General features: G+C 40.0%; 1 protein-coding gene across 1 annotated transcript in view; it reads left to right on the top strand.

Moving 5' to 3' along the window:
* Positions 1 to 22,933, top strand: part of F13a1 (coagulation factor XIII A chain) — a 164,889-nt gene that overhangs the window by 6,384 nt on the left and 135,572 nt on the right. Inside the window, exon 3 of the mRNA XM_076857889.1 lies at positions 8,792 to 8,980. Within this exon, the coding sequence (XP_076714004.1) occupies positions 8,792 to 8,980 (189 nt within the window). The remainder of the gene's footprint in view (positions 1 to 8,791; positions 8,981 to 22,933) is intronic.

Raw genomic sequence — 22,933 nt, 5'->3', positions numbered from 1 at the left:
AACCAGTTAACAATCAACCTTTACTTGATGGGAGTAAACTCTGGATTCAAGGTTACTGAAGATATAAAAGAAGCATTCTATATGTGATTAAGAAATTAGAACCAGTTCAGCCTTTCACTCAGTTTGTCAGAAACATACACTGGTTGTCACGTATGTGCCAGGAGCAGCTCCAGGCTCTCTCCAGGGACACAAAAATGACTAAGTCAGTCCCAAGCCTCCAGTCTAATAGATGGAGAGCTCTCAGTCTAATAGATGAAACAAACAAGAAAAGATCATCGCCATTCAGTGCAATAACTAAGTGAGATTTATGAAAATACCTGTGAAATAATCAAAAGGGACATCTTGTGGTGTGGCAGAGCAAGGAAGAGGGTGAGAAAGGCTTCGTATGACAGATCTCTGAACTGGGTCTTAGAAGATGAATCAGAATGTTCCAGATAGACAGGTGCATGGAGGGAACCTCTTCAGCAGAGAGAATAGCATAGGCCAAGTAGTGAGGAGTGTCTAGGGGAGTAAGAGAGAAGCCTGAGAGATGGTAGGGATCCCACTAAAATGGGCATTGAAGACCTTGCCTTTCATCCTTTCAGATTCCCAATAGCAAGATTACATTTTATAAAGGTAACTGTAATGTCGGGGAGAAAATAGAGAGAAAGAGGTACTCCAGGCTACAGGAGAGGGATTCTAGCCCCTGGAGAAGGTGTGAACCCTTTTTCTCTTGGTCTATCTCCTTCTAGGAAGTTGATCATTTCTTAAACATTTTAAGGTACTGGGGATTAAACCCAGGGGTGCTTTATCACAGAGTCACATCCCCATTCCTTTTTATTTAGTTAGTTATTTTTATTTTGAGACGTGGTCACACTAAGTTGCTTGGTCTACCCCCTTGTAGGAAGTTGAAGGGCCTCTTAATAGCAACTGTTTTAAAAATTAGTTGCTGAAGAAGAAAATGACTAAAATGATTTTAAACAGGATAGTCTAAAATTTCACATATCCCAAAGAAATGCAAGAGACCTTTTTCCTATTGTTCTCTCCACCACCGACAGACCTACTGCATGAATAGTGTTTATGCCTATAGGTTAGTAACAACATTACCAAAGATTGCATGGAGAATTCAGCTCACCAGGGAATTCCTAGAATATGAACCTAAACATTTTACTTATTTCAAGATTCCATCTGTGACAGGTACAATCATTCTCAGAAGAATATTTTTACAACCCAGGGAGAATATAATCCATTTTTTTTTCATATTAGAGAAAGAGTAGGACAGAGAGGCAACTGGTTCCTGAGGAGAGGATTTTTTTTTTTCATTCCACAGCCCATTTTCTGATGTGTTTGGAATTAGGCTAAATTGTGTTAGGTAGACTTTTTGAAAGCTGTCACTTTGAGAGAACAAGCTGCCAAGTTTCCAGCAATAATATCTCTTAAAAAAAAAAAAAAAAAGGGACTTAGCACTAAGCTGATCCATTTTGTCAGGAACTGGGCTTGGACAGGGAGATGCAAAATCATTTCCTGTTTGTGGGGAATGAGCCTGAAGGACAAGAGAGCTCTTTCAATCTAAGTTATGCCTAGTTCAGCCAATAAACAAAGCGAAAAATCAATATGCCCTTAACAAATGTTCACTGAATACCCATGACCTAGGAAGGGGCCCAAGTAGACCAAAGAGAAAACAATGCACTGTGACATCTTTATATCTAGGGTCATATTTTATGACAACTACTGGGAGAGTCCTTGTTATGATCAGGTTATTAAAAGAACCAAATACTGTTCTTGGCTTGATCTATGGGTGGCTATGGAAGAGATGGTCTTTAATCAGTGATATTGGGGGCCTCACCTCTTACTCTCATACTTGGAAGAAGCCCTAGTATTATGGTTTGGTTTGTTTTGTCCACCAAGAGTTCTTGTGTTGAAGGCTTGATCCACGGTACGGTGATGGTGGGAGGTGGTGGGACCTTTAAAAGGTGGGGCCTAGAGGGAGGCCTTTAGGTCATTGGGAGCCCCGCCCTCAGAAGCCATTAAGGTAGTTCTTGCGTGACCCCTAAGTCAGTTCTCAGGGAAGGAAATTGTTATAAAAGCTTGAGCCTGACCTCTGAATCACTCTCTGGCTTCCTTTCCTGTCTGGTGCTGTGATCTCTCCCTCTTCCACTCATCCCGCCATTTTGATGCCATATGCCATGAGGTGATGCAGCCATGGGGCCCTCACCCCTGACAGCACCACATGGTCTAGGCTTTTATCCTCCCAAACTGTGAGCTTAATTTCCTTTTCTTTCTTTCTTTCTTTTTTTTTTTTTTTTTTTGTTTTGTTTATAAGCACTTCTTTTGTTTATATGTGCCCTGTTTTAAGTATTTCTTTATAAGCTAAAATTATAAGACAATTCTCTTCTTATTTTAAGACTTATCACTTAAGGAAAAAGCCTAATTATGAATTATTCTTGGGTGCGCTTATTTGAGTGATGAGAAATAATTTCTAAATATTTCGAACATTCATCCCTATCAACAAAATTTTTAGTGTATTCCACTAATGAAAAACAGACTAATACAACTAACAGACCCATTGACCTATTAGTACATTACATTGAAGTGAGCTCAATGCAGCTGCTATTTCCTTCTCTACAGTATACACCATCCTGTGAGTCTTCCATATATTCTATACATTTGCAGACTAGAACATTAATTCTTTAAACCTCTGACCTCTTAGCATAGCTTTTAGTCTTCCATATCTCAGCCAAGTTTTACTTTATGTCTTTTCCCCCCAAGTTTCAATCTTTAAATGACTTATTGGAATAATATTGCAATAGAAAATGAAAATATCACTTAGAAAATACATTTTGGAAAATTCCATTCCTAGACAAAAGCATAACAATACAGACTACAATATTTTTAAAATAAACTCTCTAAATGTTTTTCATTATGAAAAATACTGTAACCCATAGATTTTCTTTTAGCTTAGGCTTTATGTACTCATAGGAATTCATCAGAATTCTTTTTTACTTACCCTTTGTTATAAGCAGTATGAAGACATAGGCATTTTTATTCCAACGTGTAACAAAGTTTCTTATCTGGAGGCCTTGGGTTACAAAGTCTTCTATAACTGACTCCAATGATATGCATGGATATCCCAGAAACTTGCAAATTTTGAGGATGAAACTGTCTGAGAAATGATATGTAAAGAACTGTGATGACTAAGCCTATGGTAAATGGAATAATCCATTTTAAAGTGAATAATCAGTTCTAAGCTCAAAATTTTCAGATCCTACGTTGGCTTAAGTGAAAAGTATCATATTTGCTGTGGGCTTTTTACACATTTCCCCAGGCATGCTGACTAGATGATTGAGACATGGTCCAGCCTCAAAGGGTTTACAGCCCCATGAGTGATACCATTTGTATAAAGGTGATACCAAGTTGTTAATGGTAATGTGTACATTATTTTTTATACCAAGGATACTTAACCACTGAGCCACATCTCCAGCCCCTTTTTAATATTTTATTTAGTGTTAAAGTTTTTCTGAGTTTCTAAGTGCCTCACTAAGTTGCTGAGGCTGGCTTTGAACTCCTGATCCTCCTGTCTCAGTCTCCAGAGCCATTGGGATTATAGGCACATGCCACTATGTCCAGCTTATGTGTACGGTTTTTTTGAAAAGAGAAATGTATCAGGAGGAATGTATTCTAAGAATGGAGAGGAGAAAAGGATTTTATCCATCAGCAGAAATTAAGGAAAGGAAAAAAAATGCAAGTGTGTCTTTTCAGAAGACAGGGAATGTAAAAGGTCATAGGTTTGGGAAGTCTGAAAGAAAAGTTCTAGAAAGCTTTCCAGTGTGCATTCTTTACTGGAGTGACTTTGCATTGCTCAGATCCAAACTTTTCACCAGTCCTCTGAGAGACCTGCCTTCTTAACTCATTGACTCCAAGAAGCTGCCCAAATTCTCAGGGCTATTATTCTTCTTTATTATTATCAGTTGCTGAGCATTTACCATCTGCTAGAGTTAGAGATACGGAACTCAACACATTTTCTTATTTAATCCCTATACCAATTCTATTTTGCCAATGAGGAAACTGAGGCTCAGGAAGTTTATATGACTTGTTCAAGTCGTAAAGACTCAAGTAAGTAATAGAGCTGGGATTTGAGTCCAGATATTCTGGGTCCAAATCACAGGCTCCTATCCATTGTGCTGACTTTCATAATAATAACAATAATAACAACAATGACAGTAATAAGAAACATTTATTGAGAATTTACTAGGTGGCACGCACTCCAGGAGGTAGGTACTTCATTCTTATATTAAAAGTAGGAAAATGGTAGCTCAGAGAGAATAAATAACTTTCCTGAGGTTGTATAATTAGTAAGTAGAGAAGCAGCTCCCAAAGCATATTCTGCACAACACTGAACTTCAAAGGAAAAATTGTCCATGGTCATTTAAGTATGGAAACCATTGCTCCTTGGGAGCTTTGCAGAGCACATCAGCATATTCAAGGCTCCTGTTACTCCTGTGGTAAAGAGTCCTGATTAACTTTGGGTAGGTCAGCATTTTCCAAATCAGTTTAATCAGGGAAACTGAGCCTTCCAATACCAACCGACATCCCACAGAACTAGCACATAACTGTACAAAAATAGATTGACTTGAACTAGACTTACCAGCCATTAACCAGGTTCAGTAGCCTGGGAGATAAAACTGAAAAGCCATGTTTTCTTTTGCAATGGAAATTAGGCTGATGAGCACTAGATTCTAAAGAAATCCTTGAATCTTCCATTTCAACTTAGTTTTTTCTGTTGGCAGAGCTTCTTGGGAGGATAAGGCATCTGCTAATATGCTCGTTTTCAGGGACACCTGATGATGAGGGGAGGGTAGGAATCCAGGAGGCAAGTCCTGGGAATGCTCCAGGACCAGGTCATTCATTGCCAGCAGGTGGACCAAACTCACCGCCCTCCTAGCTAGCCTCCAGCACTGACACCATCCAAACCCTGGGGACTTCCAGAAGCAGTTTAAATTTATATTTGTAAACATAAATGTTTGCAAAGTCCAAACCCCTTGATGTGGCCTACCAGCCTGGCAGGAGCTGGCTCCTGGATGCTGTTCCACTACGGCCCCTCCTACTACACCCACCAACAGATCTTCTTTCAGTTTCTTCAGGAACCATGCCTTAATCTTTGTGCATCCTCTTTTCTCTGCTTGAAGCATTGTTCTAGGTCTTCCTTTCCACGTGGATTGTTTACTCCTCTTTTGACCACTGTTTCTATCTTATTTCCTCCAGAAAATCCCCTAGTCTGGTTAGGGGCTCCTACCAAATAACCCCTACCCAGTATTCTATACATCCTTTAAAAGGCATAGTTATCCCACCGTATCGTAATCATCTGCTCATGTTTTAGTATCTGCCACTATGTGTGTGCTTAGCTTGTAGTTATTAAGCAATGGCCTTGTCAATATTTATATCCACCACTTGGATGGCATCATAAAATGGCACATTGTAGAAATCCTGGAGAGCAGGAAGATAGAATCTTAAATGTATTGAATGCACAGTTAGGGTCTAAAATTACTTTAAGAGCAATAAGTCAACTCAATAAAAAGGAATTTACTATGAATCTACATAAGACCTCAAAATTGAGCTTAAAAGAAGAAAACAATTGTATAAACAAATATGGCCCAAAGCAGCACATATTAGTGGTTTGTAGGGATCTGAATTGACATTTAACTCAATATTCAGGGAAAGGACATTAGAAAACATTTTCAAGGGTCTTGCTCCATCAGATCCTTAATATAGATCTACAGGAAGGTGTGTCTCAGATACCAATGATACCTCGAACTGAATTAATAGAAATACACTATTTATTTATTTATTTGGTACTGAAGATTGAACCCAAGAGCACTTAACCACTGAGCCACATCCCCAGCCTTTCTTATTTTTTTATTTTGAGTCAGGGTCTTGTTGAGTTGCTCAGAACCTCACCAGGTTGCTGAGGCTGGTCTCGAACTTTCCTATCCTCCTGCTTTGGACTCCAGAGTTGCTGGGATTATAGGGGTGCACCATTGCACTCAGCAAACTACACTATTTATTTTGAAAGATGTTCTGATTCTCATTGTAGTTTATTTAAAAAAAAAAAAAAACACAACCAGACTAATGTGCTCGGTTCCAGGGAAAACACCTCCAGAGAGGAATCGACAAAATGAAATATATTCCAAAACAGAATGATAGGTAGTAGTTCTGAAAATAATTTCATACAGAACAGCTGAAGAAATGGAGACTCAGAGGAGACATAAGAGAAGTCTCTAAATACCTAACAAGTGCCAGATGAAATGAATAGGGGACTTCCTCTATATTTATCCCAAAATCAGAACCAGGATCAACAACTAGAAAAATTATAGGGAGGAAGATGTCCATTTATCTCAAAAGAATTTTTAAAATCATTAGACTTGTTCAAAAATTAACTGTTTGGCCTGTGAGAGAGTTTTCTGCTCACTCAGAGACTGGGAGCTCAGGTTCCAGGACTTTCATGAAGATGTTTCATGCAGTGTGTAGTAGGTTGACCAGATGGTCCAGAAGGTGCCTCCGTGAATTTGTGATATTCATAGACTTCTTCCATGGGTAATGATGAGTGAGGAATTGATTAAATCTATTCCTGAGGACTTAGATTTGGAGGTATTAAAAAAAAAAGTATTTAAAAAGCACTGTGCTAAAAAAAGAAGACCAGAGGAGTTGGTCACTGAACTCATTTTCACCTGGGACATCAATGTTCCTCCAGCTCCTTCTTAGGCTGGCTTAACTCTGGGGATTGTGACCTTAATAAAGTCAGAAAACTTAGGAGAAGGCAGCTTGGATAATAAAGGTCTAGAAAATTAAACATAACAGAAAGAAAGTTCCCTTCAGGGGACCATATACTACAACAGGCTTCTGAGATGAGGCAAAAATAAAACAGCATTCTGCATTTTCTGCTGTAATGCACTAGTCAGAGAAACCCATGGAGCACCATGCCACCTGGTTGGCTCTGTCAGAGCTCATGTTCCACAAGCAACTGTACATCTAGGAGCCTGCCATGTGCCAGACATAGTGCCAGGCCCATGTGTCACATATCACTACATCTTCATAGAAGTCCTCAAAGTTTTAGTATGCTAATTTAAAAATGAGGTAATTGACTTATGGCTGCCAGGAGGCAGGGGGGTTGGGAGGGAACGTTTAAAGAGCCAGGGACATAATATAGTCCCCCAAGATATGCCTCTAGTCACCTGCTTCCTCCAGTCATGCCCCATCTACCTACAGTTTACCACCCATCATTTCTTTCAGCCATCAGTGGATTAATACATCAAATGGATTAATCCACTTATGATTTCAGAACCTTAATCATTGACTATAAACCCACCTCTGTACCTTGCTGCATTGGGGATCATGCTTTCAACACGTGAGCTTTTCAGGGGACATTTCAAATGCAACCTATAACAAACAGAGTCCAGCTTCCTAGTTTTACCAATGAGGGAAAAAAAAAAGGGGGGGACCCAAGGGGACCAGGAATCCTGCACAAGATTCCTGTATAAAAGCAAAGATGTCTTTGGAGCACTGCAGAGAGATGCCTTAGCTTGTGTATAAGCTCAGAAGCTGTGTTCTCAGAGACTAGTATGTTTACAGCCACAAGGGAGAATTGTGTAGCAGGCAGAGTTAGGGACAGAGATGGAAGGCAGAAAGCCAGGGCAGCCCACCAACCTTGTCCCCCCAGTGACCCTGTAGAATGTCAAGTGCACAAACAGAAGTCAGCCTCCAGAGTCAGCCTTCTAAACGACGGCATAGACAAGTAGTTAGCATTACTTTCCCATGAAGCGATCATTTGCAGAAGAGACTGGTAAAGGACAAGAGGGGAGTGAACCTCTATTCACAATTGTTATGTGTTAGACTCTGCTAACTCCTTTCATGTGTCATTTCATGTCATCTCATGTCACATTCACAGAGAAGCCAGCTCCTGTATCATGCTTCTGAAACGAATGTTGGTATCCTCATTTTATGATGAGGAAACGAGTTTAAGTAATGGATAGAAAATTAGATGACTAGTAAACATGGAACTGACATATATACTACTGATTCCAAAAGACAGAAGCATCCTGGAAGTTTTGACATCAAACAGACCCGGGTTTGACTTCCAGATGGGTCATGAGGAACTGAAAGGCTGGTTCTTGCTGTGTAAATGGAAGCGATCATGCTTACCACATAGAAATGTCATTTTCCTGTCTCCAGACCTGTTCCCTCTCTTCCCTGCCTTTGAGGGACCAGGTCTACTTTTAGAATTACTGAAGGATGGGGCATTTGACCTTTCCTGTGGGAAGAGCAGAATTTTGGATTAATGGCCAACTTTGTCCTTAGAAAGTCCCTTTGAGGCTTTGTCAGATTCAATTCTTCCCTTTTGAAAGATAGGAAAATTGAAGTGGCTGTGTCACATAGGGAGGCATAGTCATGACGGGAAGAGGCTAACATAACACAAATCAGCATGAGACTGAGAATCTGAAGACTTGAACTCTGGCCCTCGCTTCTCTGTGTCTAGATCTATTAGATAAGCATCTGTCTCTCCCAAAGTGAGTGTCCTGTGATCTGAAATGAGACCAGGGACAGAAAAAGCTTTAACAAATTCTCTTCCAAAGCAAGAATATCACGAGAGGCTGACTCTCAAATTGGCTCCACGTCCCCTCCCTGTGCAGAGTTTCATTCAACAGAACTGCTTTCCTTCGTTTTTTTTTGGGGGGGGGGCGGGAATTTTGGTTTTTTGAGATTGTATTGAAACCACAGTTACTTAACGGTGTCCTCTGCTTGTTTTCTCTGTGTGTAGACTTCCTGAATGTCACAGCCGTTCACCTGTTCAAGGAGAGATGGGACTCCAACAAGATCGACCACCACACTGACAAGTATGACAATGACAAGTTGATTGTCCGTAGAGGACAGTCTTTCTATGTCCAGATTGACTTCAGTCGTCCCTACGATCCCAGGAGGGATTTTTTCAGGGTGGAATATGTCATTGGTGAGTACTATGTGCAAGACCTACTCACGATACCATGGTTGAATTGCAGAGAAAGGTGGATATTGCATGATTTCCTTGCATCATATTTAACAATGGTTGGTACTGAGATTACATCCAGCCTCTGGATGGGTCACTTCTAAGATGGGTCTACATCATGCCCTACATCAACAATTTGAGCCTACATTGGTAAAAATCTAGTATGAATAAAAGTAAATTTGGTTGACATAAAATGTTAATTAACGAAAGTATTTTTCTCCATACAAATAGGTTGTGGCATCGTATAGTCATGATGTTTTATTGATCACCATGTTGGGTCTTGTGTGCTGAAAATATTTGACAGTCTTAGCACATGATCTCCACATATGCATTTCCCAAAGTGTGTTCTGAACTAATCTCAGGGGTTGGTCCATGAAAAATAGATGGTCCAATAAAGTTCACTAAACACTCCGTGCTTAGAATCTCCTCTTGAAAGATTGACAATGCACATTAGCATCAAAGGTTCTGGGAAGTAAGGTTTAACTTTGTTTGGTCCAGTGACTTTCAAATTAATTTGATCATGGCGTCCTTTTATTAAGTTATACCTACTAACATTTGACACATTTTGGTAAACATTTCTCTAGGAATTTACAAAAACAATCATGGAAACACGTGCACAGAAAAGTAAGGGTGGCTTAATAGAAGGAAATCTGTCAATCATCCCTATGTGAATTAAGGGACAAAATTAGGCAATCAATCAATAGTGCCTGAAAGACACATGGTAAAATTCAGCAGGCATTTGTACAAAGAGCTTAAGAAAAGTAAAAGTAGAAGTTCTTCAATCATAATAAAGATTGTTTACCTCCAAACAAAATTTAAGTGGAAAAAAGTTAACAAATTTAATTCTAATCACAAATTAGAAAATACTATCACTACCCTTTTTGTCTTAAAGCATTGCTTCAAAAATTTTAGAAAATGAAAAATATAGGAGAAGTATCTGCTATAAACACTGAAAAATAAGAGGAAAAGTTCACATTTTGCTAAAATTATGATTGTGTATGTGGAAAACCCAAAATATTCAAGGCAGAAAAGTGCAGTATTTATAAAACTTGGCAAATGGCTAGACAGAAGATAAATGCATAGAAATCAACAGCTTTTACCTTTGTCTAGAAAGTTTCTATTTATAATAGAAATTTTAATTTCTGATAGAAACAAATTTTTTATTTCTAAATGTCTAATAGAAATTAGAAAAAAATATTTCATACATGATAGTGACCAAAACTTTGAAAAGTCAACCAAATTTCATAAAGCAAGACTCAAAATGTATATACAGCATCTATTAAATTTTAATGAAAGACATAAGAAATCAATGAAAAGGCAAACATGTTCTTGGATGGGAAGTTTCACAATATATTTTTTAAAACTCTCCCAAGGTGTTAGGCAAAGGGTATAAAATTTCAGTTCGGAGAACAAGTTTCATGATCTATATTACACAGAATGGTGGACTAGTTAAAAATAATGTGTTATATATTTCAAAACTGCTAAAAAAGTAGACTTTAGACAGGTGAGTGGCGCACACCTGTAACCCAGTGGCTCGGGAGACTAAGGCAGTAGGATCAGGAGTTCAAAGCCAGCCTTAGCAAAAGTGAGATGCTAAGCAACTCAGTGAGACCCTGTCTCTAAATAAGATACAAAATAGGGCTGGGGATGTGGCTCAGTGGCCAAGTGTCCCTGAGTTCAATTCCAAATACCAATAAAAAAAGAGTAGTCTTTAAATGTTCATACCCTAAATGGTAAGTAGGTAAGGTGATGGATATGCTGAATAGCTTGATTTAGTAATTGCGTGATGTACATAATATCACATTGTACTTCATATATATGTATATATAATTATTATTTATTAATTTGTTAAAGTCTTCCAGTTAGAATCCCAATGGAGTTTTAAGGGCCTTCTGTTTTTTATTTTGTTTTTCTTTTGGACTTCAATAAGACAGTCTTAAAGTTTATTTAAAAAAATAATTACCTGACAAATCCCAACAACAAACTACATAAAAATTAAGAAGATACTCTATTACTTATGTCAGAAGCAGCTATTGAGTCATACTATTGGTTCATACTAGGAAATCCACAAGTATATTTTAATATATAAGAGAAGTTAGAGATTTCATAGAGTAAGAGATGTATATGGGGGTTTTATTTGTTTTCTGTTTGTTTTTTTTTAAATAAAAGAAACCAGAAACTCTGGCTCTCTAATTAAAAAAAAATGAAAAATTGATTCTCATACCATATGCAGTAATAAATATCATATTGCATAAATATTGGTGTAAAACAAAAAAATTACAAGAAGATTTGTGAGAAAATTGAACAGATTAAACTAAGTTTGTGAACACTGAAAATTTAGGAAACAAAAATTGTATAAACATATCAAACTATCACAAATGGCCATGTATATGACCAAATGACCAAAAACAAATTTATTATCCAAAATATCCCAAATGAAATAAATAGAGGAAAGACCTTGAAAATCATTCAAATCTTAGATTACAGATAAATAGTTAACATAGTAAAAAAATAAGCTCTTACAGATTGACAATGTACAAATAAACAATAGAGATGTATACAAAGAATGTAATCAACAAAACAGAAACCCCAAAATAGCCTGTTATCATAGGAAAACACACTCAAATACACCAATAGACTGAAGAAGCAGATATCTCTCAGACTGGCAAAAATTTGGAAAAATGTTAATATCTTTTTTTTTCTCCTCAGCACTTTTTGTATTTTATTTAGAGACAGGGTTTCACCGAGTTGCTTAGGGCCTTGCTGAGTTGCTGAGGATGGCCTTGAATTTGTGATTCTCTTGCCTCAACCTCCCTAGCTGCTGGGATTACAGGCGTGAGCCACTGTACCCAGCGGGAAAGTGTTAATATCTTTTGCTGATACGCGTGCAGAGAAAAACATGCATTGCTGATATAAATGTGCGATTTTGTAATGTTTTCTGAAAGCAATTTAGCAATGTCTACTAATAGTAAAAATACATGTAGCCTTTGACCTAGCTATATGTAGGCTTTAATACTAAAGATACTTAAAATCCAGTTTATAAAGTTAGGTATTACCAACTATAGCATTGTTTATAATGACAAAAAATCAGCATTTCAGTCATGGAATGGTTGAATATATTGTGATATGTTCACATAAAGGATAGCTATTTTTTAAAAAGATCTAATGAAATCTATGCTGATGACTTCAAGAAAGGTAATGAGTTAGAAAAATGTATAGAGGAGTATATGAATATTTTCTATGATTTTAACTGTACAGTAGTCATCCGTAATATGTGCAGGATACATTCCAAGAGCTTCAGCTGATACCCGAAACCACAGATAGAACTGAAACTTATACATATTATGATATTTTGCTACACATATATTCATGATAAAGTCTTATTTATAAATTATGCACAATAAGAAATGAATAACAAATTATAATAAAACAGAATAATTATAGCAATAGAGTATAACCAATGTTACATGAATATGGTCCTTTCTTTCCCACTCTCAAAAAATATCTTCCTCTGCTGTGTTCACCTTTCTTGTGATGGCGTGAGATGATAACAAAGCCTCCATGATGAGATGGGGTGAGGTGGATGATGTAGACCTTGGTTCCTAGCACCAGGCAGCTGCCTTAGTCTTGCTGGAACATGACCACTGTGGCACCATGACAGGCATGTGATCACTGAGATGGTGACTAGTGACTAAGTGGAAAGGGGAGAAAGATCACAGAATAAACAGAAAAATCCACGTGGTGATTGGGGTCCTGCGTAGAATTGTCTGTTATGCTAATTGTGGGGTGAGAGGAGGGAGAGCTGCATTGTGATACCCCGTATGTTAAGTGAACTAAAATAACCACAAATTTAATCGTATTTGGGGCGTAGACTATTATTGTTAATATACATTTTTAGTATTTTTGTCATGGGTAATTCCAGTGAGAAAAGAATCCACAGCTAACATTGTTAACAATATTTTAAGATCTGATGAAAATTCCTTTTTATTTCTCCCGCAGTTCATTACCAGTCTCTTTTCTGTGTACAACGTGGTAGGTATGCATAAGTGCTTATTTGAGCACAAGGACTAGACCTCATTCAAAAGCCCTTGGCAGATTACTCTTGAATTCTGTGCCTGTCAGCTGACGCCCATTTGGAACTCCTCGTGGTTTTGTCCTAACTATAAGGGAATTTTTAACCTCTGTCTTTAGAGCCAAGAATTCAGGACAGTAAGAAGTAGATAGGGATGTTGTGGCTTTGAGTTGGACTTTCTGAGGCCTGAGACCCTCTCCTAAAGACCATTCAGAAAATAATCACGGAAGTGGAAGTCTCAGGAAGGATGACTGAGTTGAGTTCCTAGGAGAGGAAGATGGAGGAGGGGATTGGTGTGCAGAAAGCTCACTGCAGCAGGGTCTCAGAATCCACCTCTGTGAGGCAGGAGGGACCAGGGCTGGACCAAGGAGAGCTGGAGAACAAGGCGACCAGGGCCTCCGTGGGCAGGATCAAGGCGCGCTCCAGAGCTGGATGGGGTCTTCAGGGTTGTCCCATCCAGGCAGAAGCGTGGGTCCTATCTACCAAAGCACGGGTGGTGGTGAGTTCATAGCCAACCCGCAGGAGGGCATTGCAACCTCAGTGCGGGTGGTTCCCTGCCACTCAGGGCAGACCGATAAGAGCACCTCAGTGAATGGGAACCATCTCCGGGAGCAACAGGAGAGCTCTGAGACGCAAACCACAGCATCCCCACAGTGAGCATTTGAAGTCCCTTATTTAAAAGGAAAAAAAAAAAGGTGGTATTGTTTCATTACTTCAGAAAAAAAGGAGAGAAAGCATGGGTAATCTTACTTGTAAAATGAACACTTGCGTATCTTTTTTAAACCAACTTGCATTTAAAACCCTTCTCAGAGCCTTTAACATCTGCTCTCAGTGTTAATCTCTACTCCAGGATACATGGCCATTAAAGGCATTATTACATTGGGGGATTTTCTATTTCCAAATTTATTGTAGACACAAGAAAAGGAAAGTGGCAGAATTCCACATTGTGCTATTTAGTGTTTGAAAAATCAAGCGCACTTTTAGAAGGCAAATTAAAGGACCGGTGATGGGGATTTGTCTTGACGGGTGTCCTTTCTGCACATCTTGTCATCAGGAAGCTACAGAAGGGTCTCAGCTTCTCTACTGCACTAGCGCTAAGACGGGGGATAGGGGATGAGCATTCTTGAACCCTCAGTGGGGCTAAGAAACAATTCTCCTAAAATGCTGTACTTGTATAAATAGGAGAGAATAAAGCTCTGGAAATTAGATTTTAAGTGTAATGCTGTACTGAGAACAGACAAGTATTGAATGTGAACTGGAAATGAATTTAAATGCAAAAGTTTTTATAGATACAGGTGCACCCCTGCATTGGGAAACCGAGAATGTAAACAGACTGCTTTAGAAAAACAACAGAAAAGACATTACTTTTGTTTAGTTAAAAAAGTATATATATTAATCATATATACATACTTACATATAAATTATGCAATTTCATATGTATATTCATATATAATGAATAGGCAAATCTTTTTAAATATTTCTTATAGAGTTAACACATTTGGATGTCATCAATAAAGATCAAGCTATTATTATATAAACATACACTTAAGTTCTAAATACTTGCACTGAATTACTTCCACTTTGCATTGCTAATGTTCCTTTGTTTCCCTGTGACTTTATATAAGGTCAACTGGAATGTGTTGATACTTGGGGTGTCCCCTTGTTGCTATCCTCAGAACCTAGGTCACGAGATTTATTCATAAGTGACTCTACCTTCTATGTTCCTTCCTTTTTTCCTTAATATTTAAGTAAATAAAATTTTAATATAAAAGTATTTTTTGTGGTACCAGGGATTGATTCCAAGTAATTTATTACATTAAGCAAGATGGCCCCAGATTACTCCAGGTGTGCTGGGTTCTCCAAGTAGAGAAAGTGAGCAGAAGAGTTAGGGCATTCCCTCCACAAGGGATTTATGATCTCGTTATCCATCAGCACAGCTCTCTCCTAGAATTAGGTGAGAAGTGTTAATGAATTCAAAGAGGTGGGTGTGGCTGAAATATGTGCTCCTAGCCTTTTCTCTCTTCCCACCTCAGAGCCTGCAGCCCTGACAAATCATGAAAGGCTTGGAGAGAGTGTTAATTATAGGTTTGCTAACCTGGAGCTGGAGCTGTGAAAGGTAGGAACAGCTTGTGGTGTTAATTTGCTGTGACTTCAACATGGACCCCTACTTCTTTAATACCCGATTGTGGAAGAAAGCAGGAAAGAATTCTTTGCTGTTTCCTTCTCAGCTCTCCCAAGGCCAGAGAGGTTGCTTGACCTAGTCAACCCTCCCAGGTAACCACAGGGTCTGTGAGCAAGTTTCCTTCTTCCTGGTGCCTGTCAATCACAGAAGCCGGAAGGTGTCAAAGTCAGGATTTCAGAGGTTCCTTTGACTTTTTCCTCGGTTCCACAATGGCTCCCATAGCTCGATGCTTCATATTTCTACTTATAGCAGAAAGAAAAGGGGAAGGATGGCAACAGTCAGACCTGCCCCCCTTATCAGGAAACCAAAAGGCTTTCCGGAAGTTTCCGGGAAACCATACACAGTTCATGGGCTACACTTATCTGTAAGGGAAGCTGTGAAAGTACTTCCTTTGCCCAGGCTCTTCAGAGGAGAAGGTCTAGGGAGAACGGATGGTGGTAGACACCAATAAGACATGCTGGACATCCCACCCATGTTTGCCACCCAGGTGCAGCCTTCTTACTTCTAGGGCCAGGCCAACCGCACCAACCCTGCATCATTCACACCATCAACCATCCAAATATCATCACCAACGCTTCGTTAATTGCATTTCATTCAATTCTCTTTTTTGCACTATAATGCCTAATACACATATATACCATAACTTTTCATATCTCTGTTTGTATACAAGATATGTTAGCCCGAAATTCAAATCTTCATACGTGCATTTTTTATAATGATGTCCATCACATTCCACCATCCTTGCTGATCCCCTTCCCCCTCCCTTTCTCTCCCACCCCTCTTCCCTATCTAGAATTCATCTAGTCTTCTCAATTCTTGAGTAGCCTTTATCAAAAACAAACAGCATTGTCAGAGTCAGATGTGTTGTAAGGATGGGGAGGACAGGGAGGGGATTCTTAATCAAGAGAGCTTGTTCCAGCCCACTTTTTGGGTTGGGAATAAAAACTGGAGGAAAGATGCTCAGAGAAAGGGGGAGAGCCTGGGTCAGGGCTATGGTTGTAGGAATGGAGAAGAGTGATGGGATTTGAGAATTAAGAGGCAAAACCAATGGGAACTTGTAATTGTGTGAGAGGTGAAAGGGACAGTCACTCTCAGGTCCCAGGTCGGTGGCTGATTGGGCTCTGAGGACAGATTCCAAATGAGATAAAGAATGCAGGCTGATTCAAATGAGTTATGCATTTCCATTTTTTACCCCAAATACAGATTGCAGAATCACATCAGTTACACATTCACAATGTTTACATAATACCATATTAGTGACTGTTATATTCTGCTGACTTTCCTATCCCATTTGAATCAAATGTATGGAAGATTAAATAAATAAATAAATAAATAAATAAATAAATAAAAGAATGCAGGCTGTTTGGGAATAAAAAGGTGCCTGTGGGAGGTGATAATGGTGATAATGTCTCCCACTGATAATGTGCAAAGGTGTTTCCCACCTAATTCTTCAAGCGTCTTTCTGAGCACAATGCATGGGTTCTCCAAGACAGCACTAGAGATCGGAATGCGAGTCAACAGATGCGATTCTATTTGAACCTGGTGCATTTGAGGCACGGAGGAGGGTATTCAACATGCCCAATAGACAATATGAGTCTGAAGTGCAGAGAAGTAGTTTGTTTTGGGTAGATGGAAATTGAGAAAATATATACATATAGATGGGCATGCTCGCTTGGAAAAGGAAGCGGATTAAGACTCAAATTCTAGGGAGAACAACTTTTAAGGAGTCAGTCCAGGAACTGAAGTCCCTGAGGGAGACAAAGACCAAATGATTAAATAAGGAGAAGGCAAACAGGGAAGACCAGTGGCACTAAATCTAAGAGAGTTTGGCAATTTGCAGAGGAAAGAGGTAAAGACCTTACAGAGACTTCAGCAGTTAGGGGACTTGGGTTACTTGGTGAGAAGCTAAATTTCAATGATCTGAAAGTCAATGAGATGTGAAGAAGTAGATGTAGCAGATGTGGACTGATCTTAAGGAAATTTGAAGGAAAAGAAAATATTTGCTGGTAGCTAGAGAATAATGCAGGTTGGAAGAGGGGTGTTTTGATTCAGGCATTTGTTTTAGGATTGCAGGGACTTGAATGTATATATAGGCAGAGGAGAAGGAACCAGTCAAAAAAAAGAATCATAGAGATTCAGGAGAAACATTGGATGATTGAAGGAGAGTGTTGGAGGAGGTAAAAGCATAGAGTGCTCTAGCATGGGTGAGGCCTGCACCAGATAAAAGAACCCCTTCCCCTCTCAGAGTATTGACAAAGAGGTGAGAATGTGAATGTTTTAGGTAGAGAGATACACAACAGCATCATGCCTGTTGACTTTAAGTTATTTAAAGCTGTAAGAGGTAAGCAGTTGTTTCAGGAGCCAAGGGGGAATAAAGACATTCTTATATCAGTGTATTAGTCTGTTTTCTGTTGCTATAACAAAATACCCGAGGCTTGATAATTTATAAAGAAAATAAGATAAGTTTATTTAGCTCACTGTTTTGAAGGATGTGAAAGTCCAAGATCCATTAATCTCATTGGTTCAGCCTCCCAGGGAAGAACTCATTGGTTACATCACAACATGGCAGATGGCATCACAGTGGGAGCATATACAAGAGGGAGAGATACAGGGAGCCAGAAACATCCAGCTTTTTCTTTTTGTCATAACCCTTTCTCACAGGAACTAAGTCACTCTGCAAGACCAGCATTAATGCCTACTGAGGGAGGTGCCCCCAAGGACCTAAAAACTTCTCAGAGGGCCACAGCTCTTACCAATTCTGCTACCTCCCAATACTGCCACATTGGGGACCAAACTTTGGGGACACACTCAAATCCTAGCAGCCAAATCTTTAAAGATGATGTCTTCCCATGGATTTTTGTTTCAGAAAGTCCAGATAAAATTCTTACTGATGTGTGATTTTCACATATATAACATAGCTTCTCTGTTGAGAAATTTCTTGCCCAAAATCACACAGCTGGTATCCTGGAGAGAAATATGTCTTAAACTGCTCTCTCTACCATTTTATGCTGTCTTTTGCTGAAAGAACAACACATTGCTGTTCATGATTTTGAAGGAACACTTCTGTAGGATATCGTTCCAAATTTTCGCTCCTGCATCGACGACCCTGTTCATTTTTAAGCATTACTGTGAAGTTGCTAATAATGGCATCTAAGAAACTAGGACAGGGTTTCCCAGAGTGTTTTCCTTGTGAGCACCTGGCATGGGAGATGCTCCTTGGGAAAAGAAGGACTTTCATGGTCAAACACGTCTGCTTCAGGCTGTGTTTTGTGTCTCTCCTCAGAGTCCCAACATGTGTACTAACGGCACTGAGCAGGTACGCAGTCAAAATGAATCGTGTGCAGCCCAACATTTCCCAAAACTGTTGTAATACAAACGGTCCCTTACCACATTTTCATTTACATAATGCCCTTCAATTAAATGCAGAACCCACCCCATGAAATGCTGAAGTACCTGTTACCTTTATATTATAAATACCAAAGATGTGGGTGGTGAACTTTGAGTGGATTTACACTCTATGTGTTATAGTAACTTAATATAATGTCCATGGTTGTTGTTTTTTTCTTTTTGACAATTTATATTTCATGCCAACATTAAAATAACTCTATCAATAATTTGGCATTCGTTTATTCTGTAACTTTTCAAAAGTGATTTTTTTAAAAATTTGTTCTAATTAGTTATACATGACAGTAGGATGCATTTTGACACATCGTACATACATGGAGTAGAACTTTTCATTCTGGTTGTACACGATGTAGAGTTACACTGGGTGTATACTCATATATGTACATATGGTAATAAAGCCCGATTCACATACCCCCTCCCCTCCCTTCACTCCCCTCTGCCTAATCCAAAGTGCTCTCTTCTTCCCCAGCCCTCCCCCTTATTGTGACTTAGCATCTGCATGTCAGAGACATCATTGGGCCTTTGGTTCTTCTGGATTGGCTTATTTCACTTAGCACGATATTCTCCAGCTCCATCCATTTACTAGCAAACATTATGATTTCATTCTTCACAAAAGTGATATTTTAAGTATCCCTTTGAATAGAATATTTGTTTTCCATATTTGTATTTGACTTTTTTTTTAAACTATAAAGTCCTTTACCTTTCTTTTTGAGTGTGTTTATTGATCTCATTGAGTGCCTAACTGTGCAGGGCCCCATGTTGGGATTAGAGTGGGGGTCAGACGTGTTCAGACCCCTGCTTCAGAGGGCACGTGTGGAGGGGGTGGAGAGTGAGTCCCTTGCCAGCTTCTTGGGCAACATGCCTGGGAGCACGTTGGAGAGAGTGACTGACTGAGGACAGCTGGGGGAATTTCCCAGGAAGCCCTGTGTGAGTTGGGTTTCAAAAGACAAGGAGGAGCTGACCCGAGAGGGTGGAAAACACATTTACCCCAGGCGGAAAAAAAATAAAAGAGAAAGAAAAGTTCCGTGGAGAATGAAAACCTGGAAACATATCGATGGCTTTGACTTGATTGGAAGTCTAGCTGTTACTCCATAAATAACCTCTACGGAAGAGCTGGGGGAGGAGTGTTAAGAAGGTTGGATTTCCCCCCTTCTGGATAACTGGGGTAAATGCAGTGAAGATAAATTGGAAGGCTGAGACTGCTGTCAAGGACATTAGTAAGAGACTTGGGGAAAAATCCCCCTAATAAATAATAGGATAAACATGGGCTGTATAATTTTTTTCTTTTTTTTTCCCTCAAAGGAGAGTCTCTATTTATGCTATAACAAGTAGTAAAATAAGTGTCTTTTTTTTCCCCCTTTGCATAGTACAGTAAGATTACCCCGAATAAAGTAACTTGCTGTGTTTCAAGGAATAAGAGTGTTCTCCAGGCCTGGCCCTCTCCCATCTGAGGGTGCTTTCAGGGACAGCTCTTATTGGCTAGTCAGGCTGAGCGCTGCAGAGCAGCAGAGAGAGATTTAGACTCAGGCCAATGCTGGTCAGAATCCAGGCTCCATCCTTGAGAGTCACAATAGAATTTGCTCCACCCTCGAAATCACTGTTTCCTTATCTGAAAATAGAACTGTAATACTTAGTTCAAGCAGCCATGCCATGGTTCAGATGAGTGTCCCCTAGGCCCATCTGTTAAAGGTGCGATGACTGAGATGGAGCTACTGGGAGGTGGTGGAACCTTTACAGAGGGCCCACTGGGAGGTCTTTAGGTCATTGGTGGTGTGACCTTAAAGGAGATCATGGGACCCCAGTCTCTTCTTCGTCCCCCCCACCCCCGCTCCTCCTTCTCCTTTCCTCTCCTCTCCTTCCCCTCCTTGACTTGCCCTCACTTTTGCTCCTCCTCTGTCTGCCTCTGTCTCCATGCCTGTGTCTCGGGGTGACCTGTCTGGCTTGTGAGGTTGCATGAGCCTGGCTCGTTAGCGCCCACGTAATTAAAACGAATCTACCAGAAAGCCTGGAGCTGAACTCAGGCCTGGTGCAAGGTGGGCCCTCGGAGACGGTCCACAGAAATTCTGAGAAATCCCAGGCCTGTGACAGGTGGGGGAAAAACACTGAATGAAAACTCCGGTGCAGCCTTGCTCTTCAGTCTCCAGTTGGAAAAGAGACCGACCGCGTGAGAGTGGAATTAAAATCCACTCAAGTCAGGATGAAACGTGGGCTCATTACTCAGCGTCTGTGCCCTCTGGTTTCTCCTTGAGCGCCTGGTCAGGACTGATGAGGGACAACCGGAGCTCTTTGAACTGCGTAGTGATGGTTGCTTGCTAATAAGATGACCCAATTACCAGCCTCATTTTAAATAGTGCAACTGTATAGGAGAGCCAAATCTTTACGGTATTCCTTAAAGAAGTATAACCTACATAAAGTGCAACGGCAACAGCGGCCAGACAGGTAGTAGATGACCACAGGTGACTTTAAACAGCTGGATCTCTCTTCTCTGCCTCTCAGCCCCTGTTAAAATCTTGTCTCTTCTCAGAATTTCTGATCCTCTCCATCTCTGTCTCTGATTCTTTCTTGGTCTCTTTCTCTCTTTCATGCAAACATCCAAACTGTCCTGAGCTTGTGTCTAGTTAGAGGAGTAACAAGAGTCACCCTGGGGAGGTGGGCATAACTAGTCTGTTGGCCAGTGCTACCTCAGCCTCCAGGAGGCTGGGGAGGGACACCCTAGAGGTTGCCCTTCTCCAGCTGAACCCTGGATCGGCCATTTGGATGCTCTCTTGGGCACCGTGGGGAGTCTGGCTGTCCCTTCCTCAGGATGCAGAAACCTCTACTGGGTCCAGCCCTGGGGGTCACCCACAGGGAGCTCCAAACAATGTCCATCCACAAGACACTAATTTTAAACAGTAACTAAGTAAACATGAGAAAGATCCATAGAATAGAGGGAAGGGAACAGGGGGATGGAGGAGGGGAGGGAAAGGGGAAGTGCTGGGAATTAGAGCAGATTATATTCTATGCTTTTATAATTATGTCAAAATGAATCCTAAGGTTCTATATAACTAAAAAGAACCCAAAAAAATCATGTGAGGTATATTTTTTTTCTTGCTCAATAGAGGAAAAAATAAGAATTTAAGACCCGTCTCTGTCCTTACTTTGACTTAAATTCATTTACTTATCTTTAATTGACAGACACTAATTGCCAATGTTTAGGGTGCTGAGATAGTTTGAGGCGTGTACGCATTGTGCATCTCAAACACATATCATTTCTTGGTGATGAGAACATTCAAGGTCCTCTCTTCTAACTCATCCGAACCACACAGTACAGTATTGTTAACTATGAGCCTTCCATGTAATAGGACACCAGAAGTGCCCCCGCTGCCTAACCATCTTTGAACCCACTAACCAATCTCCCTGTCCCTTCCCCCACCTCCCCAGCCTCTAGTAAACACCCTTCTAGAATTATATGGGCTTAGCTTTCTTAGATCCCACATATAAGTGAAATCACACACGCTTTGTCTTTCTATGCCTGGTTTATTTCACCTAACTTTATGATCTCCAAGTCCACCCATGTTTCCACAAATGACGGGACGTCATTTTTATAGCTGAATAGTAATCTGTTGTATCTGGGTACCATTTTCTTTCTCCATTCATCTGCTCACTTGGTTACTGTGAATAGTGGTGAAATGAACACACAGGTACAGATGACTTTTTGACAAACTGATTTCACACGTTCTGAGCGTATACCCAGGAGTCCACCCCTGTCTTAAAAGAGTTTACTACACATGATATAAATAAGAGGAATTCTATAAATAATCAAAAAATGCAACCACTGATGTTATGAATGCTACACTGATATAATTCTCCACCAGAAATGTATGATGTAGGCAGGCAGGAATCACTGCAGGGACTCAGGAGGGAGAGGACAGTCCAAGACAGGTAGGTCCCGAGATGAAACTTAACGAGTTGATAGTTTTCCAAGGGGGAATAGGAAGTGTGTACCCTCCAGGCTTGGAGGAGGGTATTCCTAGAAATCCAAGAGCTTATCATTTTGCTGCAGCACATAAGCTTATAAAGAAAAAGAAATCGTTCATTGAATTAAGTTTCCTGGCTGTACTGGGGGCTCCGGCCCCACTCCCTTTTGAAGCAATAAGAGTTGTGAAGAGTTTGCAGTAACAGGGGAGGCCCATCTGGGCAAGTTTATGATGAATGTGCTCCCTTATAAATCGGTCTGTAGTAGTTGCTTGATTAGTGAATCTTCTCACCATGGTGCAGT

This window comes from Callospermophilus lateralis, chromosome 6 (assembly GCF_048772815.1).
Source record: "Callospermophilus lateralis isolate mCalLat2 chromosome 6, mCalLat2.hap1, whole genome shotgun sequence".
NCBI lineage: Eukaryota > Metazoa > Chordata > Mammalia > Rodentia > Sciuridae > Callospermophilus > Callospermophilus lateralis.
This window is presented reverse-complemented; position numbering and strand designations above follow the sequence as displayed.